This window comes from Mus caroli, chromosome 1, assembly GCF_900094665.2.
Source record: "Mus caroli chromosome 1, CAROLI_EIJ_v1.1, whole genome shotgun sequence".
NCBI classification, from domain to species: Eukaryota; Metazoa; Chordata; class Mammalia; order Rodentia; family Muridae; genus Mus; species Mus caroli.
This window is the reverse complement of record NC_034570.1, coordinates 55,095,321-55,106,047: the sequence shown is the minus strand read 5'-3', so window position 1 is coordinate 55,106,047 and position 10,727 is coordinate 55,095,321. Positions and strand designations below refer to the sequence as shown.

The 10,727-nt window shown below is 40.4% G+C and overlaps 1 protein-coding gene across 2 annotated transcripts in view; it reads right to left on the bottom strand.

Annotated features, from left to right (window-relative positions):
* Positions 1-10,522, bottom strand: part of Icos (inducible T cell costimulator) — a 27,227-nt gene extending 16,705 nt beyond the window's left edge. Inside the window, exons 1-2 of one of the 2 annotated variants that reach the window (XM_021174623.2) lie at positions 10,489-10,522; positions 6,453-6,591 (exon numbers count right to left, since the gene is read on the bottom strand). In XM_021174623.2, coding sequence (XP_021030282.1) covers positions 6,453-6,510 — 58 coding nt within the window. In that variant the 5' untranslated portion in view covers positions 6,511-6,591; positions 10,489-10,522. Of the gene's footprint in view, positions 1-6,452; positions 6,592-10,464 lie in introns of both variants that reach the window. The other variant, XM_029479108.1, reaches the window with a different exon arrangement.
* Positions 10,523-10,727: the final 205 nt, after the last annotated feature.

Genomic DNA, 10,727 nt, shown 5'->3' with positions numbered 1-10,727 from the left:
TGGAAATGTAATTGAGGAAATTACCTAATAAAAAAAAATTTAAAAAAAATGAAGTCTACAAGGATAAGAATTGCATTGCTCCTAGGACCTGGAACACAGTAGGAATTCAAAGATACTTTTAAAATAAATGAAGATAAGGCCATGAAGGTTCAACATGCCCTTAGCATGGACCAAGAAAATAAGACAAACGGAGAAAGAGGTCTTATTTGCTGGAAATTGGGGAGCACTTAAATTACAAGGCAAGGCTAAAGATTCAAAATGATTGATGCCCATCCAATTTTTTGAATCCCAATCATTTTCAGGAGCTTCCATTGTATTAACTACGTACAGGGTACATTCCTAAATGTATTATAAAAAAATATATCACTTGCTTTCCAAAGCTAGCTTTTAAGTCGGATGGTCATTTCTTAATCCCTGTTTTTACAACTGGGGAAACTAAGGCTTGAGTAGCTATATCCAATAGCCTTTATCCAAGCTAATAAAGTCAGCAGTAACTATAAGCTGTCCATTGAATCAATGTGACCTCAGAGTCCACTTACTGAATGGGCCTCCCAGTCTGATATCCTCATCCAGACCCCTCACTTTACAGACACTGAAGTATAGGATCTGAAGAGATTTGCTATGGGAAAAGAAATGTTAAGTGAGAGGTGCAAATTCCTCTTAGCCTTTCTTCTTTTCCTTTAAGGTGTATGTATTAGTTTGACAAATACTTAATGCTTGCACTGGGGCTGTGCATGTGTTCTGTGACTAAAAGGCAATTAGCCACTAAATAAAAGTAAGATTGCTCCTCAAATATGCAATTACATGTGTTTAACACCTTTAGTTATCTAGATATTTATTTATCAACCACTGTGTATTAAGCTGCCCTGTGTATTTAAACCTGAAAAAATAATCTGAATTCTTGATATCAGGGTCTAAATTTCTCATGAAATTTTTCCAGTAATTTGTCTTCCTGTAAAACTGGAATTATATATATATAATTAAACAAATGCAAACAGACATTTTATAGTATTTTTGCTTGAATCTTAGATGGCACAAACTGATTTTGAGTGTAATGAAGTGACTATGTTGTTTCTGTTGCATGAATAGATTCTCCAAGGCCAGCATAAACACTAGCTGTTTAAGTCTGATTTCTCAAATGTAAAAGCAGTCCCCTCCGAAAAATCTTGGATTGCTTGTGGGAAGTACTTTACCTGCAACAACATGGCTCAGAAAGAGTTGATTCATCAGCACCTATGGTCAAGTTCACACAAACACTTGAGTCTATCGCTCTGCTTAGTCATAACCTATCTTTTCTCCTCTTTTCCGTGAGCAAAGCAGTCATAGAAACATACTACCATTCATGGCCTCAGAGGCTCCCAGCCCCAAGGTCTAGTCTCTCTTTAGATTTGCACATCGTTGTCTGTTTTAGACAACTTTACAGACCAAACCAGTGAAACCAAACCATGGCTTGACCAACAGCTTCAACTTCCATGTTTCATGGTCTGCACATACATAGGTTCTACTTTTTAAAACATAATTTTGAATTTTTATACAAATTTAATATTTTCCTCTTCCCAGAGTGACTGAAACCTACCATGTAACAGACTTTGTTTACTAGATAGGTAACTTGTTTCTTAGCAGATTAAGAAACACAGTCACCACTTATGTAGAAACTATGAGTGATTTAAATCTTTTCTAAGTTGAGAGCTCAGGAATTCACTTTACATCTCAAACAGAATGATCAAATGATCTTAGAAGAGGAAGGTAGCATAGGTGACAATATTCATTCAATCTATTACACATGCTGGTGTGAACATCCTACATCAAGTAACAAATGCTATGGATGGTGGTGTGGGCAAAGCTAAGACAAGAGTTGGGTTGCTTTCTTGTGCCTACAGGTTACTTGTAAGGACCTAGTAACTTAAAAAGCTTAATAGATCTGAAGAAGCTGTAGTTAGTAAGCATAAAAATGAGAGGAATTTTGTTCACTCTGGTGAGAAAAGTTTCACGTGAGAGTAATAGAAATTTCTAGAAAGAGGGGGAGACAAAGAAGAAAATGTGATCAAACACTAGAAGAAGAAGAATAAATTACTGGAAATAAGGAATAAAGTTTGAGTCCACAAATTGAGACGGAGTGTCTGGTCCCAGACAGAGTTCATGAAAATACATGAGAAAGAGAGCCATGTGAGGGTGAAATTCCTGAATTTCAATGTTAAAATGAGCGGCTTTCAAGATCACAGAGTTCTACAAGTAGGGCAGTTGGTCAGTTGGTAGAGTCTGGCATATAGGAAGCCCTAGGTTCAGTCTCTAACATCATAGACCAGTGGTGGCCCATACCTATAATCCCAGTACTAGGGAGGAATAGCAGGAGAATCCAAAGTTCAAAGCCAGTGTAGGCTACCTGAGACCTTGTCTAAAAATTGTTTTTCACTAAATACTAGAAAGATTTTTCTTTGATTAAGTTAAAAAAAAAAAAACAAGACTCAGACTAGCATGAAGTGCTTAATCTGCAATCCAGAAAGCCACAGAGCTTAGATGAAAACCTCCAGGGAGAGCAACTACAGACTAGAATTCATAGTCACAAGAATGGTGTCTGTGGTACTAGTAACTTTAAGCCATAAAGGTTTCCCCCCAATGTTTAAGGAGGGAGACATAGTCCCCTGTGTTGAGACTAACAGAAGGGCTCTGAGCACTGGTTAAAACAGAGGCCTCAAGAAAGGAGCAGCATCCACATTGATGCTGACTCTGAAGTCCAGTTCTATGATAGAAGGACAAAGAAAGGGTTAGAAGGACAAGAGAGGAGTGCTCTCGGGAGGGAACACAGCAATGCTTTTACTTGAGACTATTTCAACTAAACCCATGCATGGACCAATGATGGGGCCAGTGGAAGAGTGGCAGAGAGAAGGTCACTTCAAGGTTCTTATGCCAGTGTGACAACTAGGGGTTAGGCATTACAGACGAGGGCACAACAATGCTTATTTCTATAAAAAAGGAGTAAATGGGACTGGAAGTGCAGCTCAGTTGTAGAACACATGCTTAGCAAGCATAAGGTCCTGGGATCAATTCCCAGCAATGAATAAATTTAACTAATTAGTCAGTTATGGTTCTCTGAACATAATAACTTGATAGATTAAGAAGTGTCATCGGGGCTTGGAGAGATGACTTGGTTACTAAGATCACTTGTTGCTGTTCTGGAGGATCTGAGTTCAAATCTCTACACCCTCATGGTGGTTCATAGCCATATCTAACCCCAGTTCAAGGAGTCTGATACCCTCTTCTGGCCTCCATGGACCCCAGACATGAATGTGGTGCACAGACGTTAAGTATAGACAAAACATCCAATTGCACAAAATAAAGAGAATCTTAAAAAAAAAAGTATTGTCAGCCTTTCATATTCACCAGAGACAACAAAGAATATTAAAAGGAAAGGTTACTATCTCAACAAAACACAGAGAAAAACAAGGAAATTAAATAACACAGGAAAATCAGAGGTAAATACATAACCTCTTGGAGGCATAAAATCAAGGCTTATCATGCTGAGAATGGCTGGCTTACGTTCATCTATCCCGACAAAAGATTAGCAATGCAGAGTTTTTCAATGCAGTTTGAATTCTAGAAACAGGTGCTCAAAGGGAGGACCCAGAGGTCAGCTCGTCTCCCCAGACCTCTCTGAGCTCTGTGGGGAGGATCTAGTGCTAAGAACACCCAATGGCTATTTCTCCAGAGATGGTGGGATTCTCGAGTAACTGTTCAGTCACTGTCAGAGATAGAGTGAGTCTGAGGTCTACCATCCCAGCTTCCTAGGAGAATACCCCCTGAGACAAGCATTTACTGGATATCACCAGCTGTCAGTCATTGCCACTGGCTTCACTCTCTACACTGTCTTCAAAGTAGTCTTCCTAAAGCCAGAATTTAGCAGGTCACCCACACCACCCCCATTGCCCAAGAAGGGGCTCTTCTCTTATAGCTTCTTTCTGCAGATCCTTCTGTAAGAAAGAGCCTTCTGCCATTCCAGAATCATTAAAACAAACAGATTTTGTAGACTTTTACACTGAGATCCATTGAAGACTGGGAATGTTCAAGACTCTCAACCTTCTTAATTCTCAATCTTCTTAATTTGTGTTGTTCACAAATCTTCAATGGAGCTGGGCACATTGGGCTTCTACCGATGGTTCTGCCACTAGGTGTTGTGTGACAGATCATTTAGCCTTCCCTAGTTTATGGGTCTTTGTCAGTATTTATCAGTACTGCCTGAGGGCAAGAATCCCTGTATCATTTTGTCAAGACAGAGCCAAGAGTTAGAAACACTAAAAGTGTTATAGCTACCCATGAGTGTTTAGTTTCCTGCAGTTTGGTTCTGTTTATAGCTATGAATTTAGGAGTTCCTGGGTGTATGCGACCTGGGACAACGTTTAATATGATGATCATTAGCATGTTTATCACCCCTGTTTACCTGTCATTGGAAAATGGCGTTCTACATAACACAGTTTTTTTGTGTCATGAGACTAACTAACATTGGTTTTTGCTCACTAAGGATCTCAGGTGACTATTCCAGAAGATCTTATTGATCAGGTTAGCTTGGCAACTCATGACAATCCTACGACTGGATCCATCCCTCTACAGAAATTACGCCACTGTTCATACAAGTCTTTTGAGTACAGTACCACCACCCAACTACCCGAATGGTTTGGGATACAGAAAACTTTTGATGCATCCCAAACCAACCATGTAATAACTTGTACAAATGTTCTTGGAAGAAATTCCAAACTCTTTAGCATGGCCCTGTGGGCTGAGAAGTCTGACCACTGACTTCTTTCTTAGCCTCATCTGGCATCATGCCCAGCTTCCCTTCCTCCCTGTGCTCAGCCACATCAGCCCTCGTCCAGCCCTCTGACCATCCTTGAAAACTACAGATCCTTTGGATTGACTTTCCATTGAATTTTCTTTCCTACCTTGACACTGCTCTTCCCACCAGTTCCTATTTGTTCTTCCAATTTCAACTCAAGTATTATTTCCACAGAACAATCTGTATGGCTCCAGCTATACACACACACCCCTCCCTGTCTGACCTGGATCCTTGGTGCCCTCTCTTGCCATCAATTCATCCGATTGTTTGATTCATGTCTCTTTCACTAGTACTCAGCTAGTCTCAGCAGAGTGGGCCTGCCTGGTCTTGCTCACCACTGTTTATACAATAGCCAGCCCAGCATCTCCTGCATGGCAAGTGTCCAGTGATGCGTGAAAGAACGGATGAGTGGATGAGTAAATGAGTGGATTTCCCTGCCATGGTTTTTCTCGTTTCATGTATGCTGCTAAGCTTTTCAGGGGGGTTGTGCATAGCTAAAAACACATCTGGCCCAGAGCTGTTCTTAGTATTTCTTCCAGGTAAATACAACAAGGTCTTTGCTCTTCATCCTCCTTAAGAACATTCGAGTGCCTTTGAAACAGCACAATACTAAATGTTGAATAAATCCAATTTTAGGTTTGACTTCTTTTTGGAGAGAAAAATAATGTCTCCTTCTTTCTACCACTGAAAAAAATGCATTTCCAGATGGGCTTATACCACTGAGAATTCTGCCTTTGCTTCTCCTGTTAAAGGCATTGCCTACCATTAATGTTTCACTTCACTTATCCCAATTTCAAGAACAATATGTAAGTGCATATAATAAGAAGCAGCAAAAGACCATATGTAATTACTTACACTGCACATGACCCTCTTTAAACTTCTCATGTAGAGTCTGATAAATGTCACCCCATGAAAAAGAGTCAGATTCCAGAATATTTAAGGTCTAGAGGGACCAGTGAATGCTGTCAGTCATTTTCTCCCCCTTTTTACATTTGGGGTGATCTTCATATCTAGTATCTAAAAGCCTTATAAGATAAGCCAGGATTGGTCTGGCTCTGTCTTGAAAAACAAAACAATCAAAAATAAAAAGCAACAAAACAAAACAAAAACCACCAACCCCATGGCAGACTGTACATTTAAGACATAGGACCAACCAGGTAAGAGTAGTCAAAATTTTCCTTTTGGAAGTCATCCACTTTATTCTCTACTATAGAAGGATTTCCAGGGCTATTCAATGTCTATTCTTTTGACACAAATAATCTTGCCTTTCATCTTTCTCTAAAAAGAGTGAGCTACTCTCCTACCTTATACACTGTCAGGTAACTTTGAGCAAGTAATTTAAAATTTTAATGGTCTGTTGAAATGTACTTTTTCATGTTAAAACACAGTATCAAAAGAAGCACTGACATCCACGCTGACCGGGCATGACACCCTGGGCCATGAGCTTCAGTGTCTCTGAAACTGTCTGTGCTGTTAAAAACAAAATAAAATAAAATAAAATAAAATAAAATAAAATAAAATAAAATAAAAAGCATTTTCCATTTTTACTTAATTTTTCTACTTCATATTTTTCTTAATGTTCTCTTGAAGTACAACTCAATAATAACTATGGATGGCCACTCACCTGTCAAAAGTCTGATTAGGACGCAGAAGACAAAGACACGCCAGAAGTACGGCTTCATGTCTGCCAGGAGCAGTTGCAGTCTTCCTCTCCAGTGCTCAAAAGTGTCAGTGAAGTCATGTTCTCAGTTGTTTTCTGTTTTCTGGAGAGGAAGTGGGTTTGTGGAGGTTGATGTGGTGTCACATTTATCATCCACTTCTACTTGGAGAGCTAACACAGCGCCTCCTGCATGGCAAGTACCCAGTGTTGCATGAATGGATAGATGCGTAAATGAATGAATAGATGGATGAATGTGTGAATGAATACATGGATGTGTGAATGGATGAATGGATGGATGGATGTGTGAATAGATAGATAGATAGATGGATGCATGCATGTATGAATGAGTGAATGAATGGATGGATGGATGGATGGATGGATGGATGGATGGATGGATGGATAGATGCAAGCATGCATGCATACATGTATGAATGAGTGAATGGATGGATGTGTGAATGGAAGGATGGATGGATGGATGGATGGATGGATGGATGGATGGATGGATTTCATTTTCAAAGCTATTTATGTGTCATTTGTGCTTCTAGGGACTTCATGGACCATTCATATCACTGCTGTGTGGATGCTTAATTCACAGATTTTTCTTGATCATGAAGGCAAGAAGAAAATGTGGCCCTCTTTCTGGTTAGAAACACAAAGCCCATCATTTTCAGAAGCCATTCATTCAGATCTCTGTATCAATAGCTACTGGGGACTGCAGGATCCAACACAAATTATGAATAAGACATATTTTGACACACTTGTCAGGGCTATTTACTCCAGAGATGTAAGGCCTTTGAAATAGGACAGAAAATGAATGAAAGTTTTTAAAACATCTGAAAGAGGAATATTCCTGGAATATGAGAAGTAATATTTACATGGTGTTCATTATAGATTATGATTTTATAAATGATAGGGTCAGGTTTAAAGTGACTTAACCCCTGCTCTCTAAGTTACAGTCATCTGTAGAAACTCAAGAGTCTGTCTGCATGTATGGTGCAAATGAAGCAAGAAAGCTAAGATGCCTGATAAAAATCTCTGTCCCTGCAAAAAGAGAAAGAAGACAGTAGCAATGGCAATAATGCAAATAATTCATCTACAGCCACCTAAATTTTATATGAAATATATCTTAATTAATTATATATAATATATACAATATATATGTGGTATATATGATATATATAATTTAAAGGTAAAGAGGATGAGAAATGGCTCAGTGGGTAAAAGCACTTGCTGTCAAACATAAGGACCTGAGTTCAAATCCTTAACAACCTTGCAAAACCTGGGTGTGGTTGTGCATGCCTGTAACCACAGAACACCACAGGAGGGCAGACAGGAGGATCCTCAGAGCTCACTTGTCAGTCAGCCTAGGCAAAATGGTGAGTGTCAGGTTCCATGAGAGACCCTGCCTCAAGGAGCAGCAGGAAGAATGATAGAGGAAGATGCCCAGTGTCCTCTTCTGGCCTCTCAATGACTGCTCATACACTACACACAACACATGCATACTACACACCATACCACACACACACACACACACACACACACACACACACACACATACACACACTTCAATGTAGAATAATTCATGGTTTACTTTGTATAGAGAATACCAAATACTAAGAATATAGTTAATATTATACTTAAATTGTTTTAATGGACTTTTTTGTGTACATACATATTCATATTATTTTATGCATATTGTTATTTACTTTATGAATCGTGGGCCACTATTTTCCTCATCTCACAAATAGAGAAAAATGAGGCAAAGAAAAGTAAAGGGCCTGGCCTCACCCAAGCCCTATAGGAAGTGGCTGTGCTGGCATTTGAAGACTCTAGTTCTCAAGTGTCCACTCTTAACTAACCAGAAAGAGTCATTCATGCCAAGGCCTGCCACTAAGATGTAGCTGAGGTCTCCTGTGACTGCCTCAGTTTTAGCCTGTCCTCACTGAGGCATGGGTAAGCGACTTACACTTTTTAGTATGGGTCCCTTCCCCTTACTATGTACAGAGAGCTAGCTCCTACATCATGAGTATGGTGCTCTCGTGAACACCAAGGGGCCCCAATTCTAGAGCTCAGAAACATTTCATGAGGAAGGTTGGAAGTCACACCCAGATGATGAGAACCTGAACTGTTTCTAATACATTCACTCATTCTTCAAGTCTCCCAACAATTCTACCAAGAAGATCTCCTCATCCTCTCTGGGTCATTTATGAGAAACTGAGAGCTGGAGAGGTTGTGTGATTAACCCAGGGTCACATGGAGTACAATGGGTACTGGTCAAACCCAGCACAGTGGAACTTCAGGTTATACATACACTCTACACTGCCATCACACACACGGATGCTGGCCCCTGTTCATCTGGCCAGAAATTCCTGGTCATGTTTTTACTGAGAAAAGTCCTAAACTCTCCCTCTTCTTAGTTTGTTCTTAGTTGAGCTTTTAGAAATCTTTACATGTAGAAGTGACGGCTGGGTGACACGTTATTCACCTGCCACTAACTTTCCTGAAGATGACCCTTCTGACTGAGACCACCCAACAGGGTAAAAGCTGTTCTTTCTGTATTCAGAGAGGCGCGGTAACTTTTATACAGTTAGTAGTTCGGTGGAGAATTGACTATTTCTGGGAAATGGGACCGAAAGGGCATGAGTCATAAGTCTTTCTAATCATAACTTCAGATTTACAGAATACAGATTCCAGTGACTACAGATAACAGCAACCCATGCCCCACAGAAGTGTGGCATCCAAAGTTTCTAACTACCCTAGTGACTCCTCAGAAATCCCTACATAACCTACATGCCATCTTGTCCTAGAAAGCCATGTTGGCAACAACCTCCACCTCTCTGTCTTACTCAGTTTGATAACTTTCCAAGTAAATCTCTCTTCTTGCCCTGGTAACTTATCCTTGAGTCGCTGGCTTTTTCCATTCACAAGCAGTGAACTTGGGTTCACAGTTGCATCACACCATGAGCCTTTTATGTTCATGGAGGAAGGGTAGACTTAGTCCCAAGAGGAAGTTTCAAGTTCCTGTAATGCAAAGACCCGACTTTTCTAATGAAATTTAAGTGTAGTGTTTCTACCTCAAGGGGAAAAATGTTGGACCAGCTATGGTTGAATTCCACTTTAGTTCAAGTGAATCTGTATGTTTTTATTTGATATGAATCTGATTGCTTCTAAACCACCATGGTCCTCGATATGTAGGACATTTGGGACCAAGCAGGGGAGCAAAACTAGCATCTATGTAAATGGTGTTTATGGCCAACATCCCTGATTCCCAAAATTTCTATAAAGAATACAAGTGTTTGTGGTTTTAAGTATTCGGAATCACTTTTCTTGTGCCTGAAAAACAAGTTGAGAAAAAAATTCCATTCACCCCCTGCCCCCAGGAAGTACTTTTTATTTTGCTTGTTTTTTTTCATTTTTTTTAAATTCCATGACTTAAGAAGGTTTTGATTTGTGTGTGCAGATACCAGAGCTGAGGGTGGGGAATGGAAAGTTTGTTACATATAAAGCAACATTTGCATCTCCTGCCTTCTAAGCTGCAGAGTACTGAGTACCCAGTGCCAGACTGCTTGCTTTTCTCAAGCGCTGCAGATATCCTCCTTTTGCCTTGCTTAAAGCTGTCAGGAAGCAACATTTCAGTGAGCAGAGGAGCTCAGACACCAAGGCCCCAAGAACCAAAACCCAGGAAGTAAAATAACCATCCCAAAAGCACCTAGCAGTCCCTTAAGTTGCATTTGCATTTTCAAGTGGGCAGACATGGAAAGACTAATCAAAATGGCGTCTCTTCCCACATGTTCTCTGTGGAGTAGCACCGCCATCCAGCCACTCAACCAGCCCTCTCCTTTCTCCGAATGTCAACAGCTGTCCTTCCCAACTATGTCCCAAGCATTTTTCTTCCTCTTGTCTCAGGGTCACTGCATAATCAACATCCTCTCTCCCTCTCCCCCTCCCCCTCTCCCTCCCCTTTCCCCCTCCATACCTCCCTCTCCTCCTCTCTCTTCACCTTCTAGATGCTCCTCTTCCCATTTCAAAGTCTTCAACTGACATTGGAAATGTATGCAGAGTTCATGTATACTTCCTCTGCTGCACACCCTCCAGGGCTTCCCGTGGCTCTTAGGTTAGGTTCAAACGCCCCCCATGACCCTGTGCAAGAGCAGCTCTCACTCTTGTTCCTCATTTCTCAATGTGCTTGCTCTTTCTCTTCCTGTACCAAATGCTTATGCTGCACAGAAGGATGGGGGG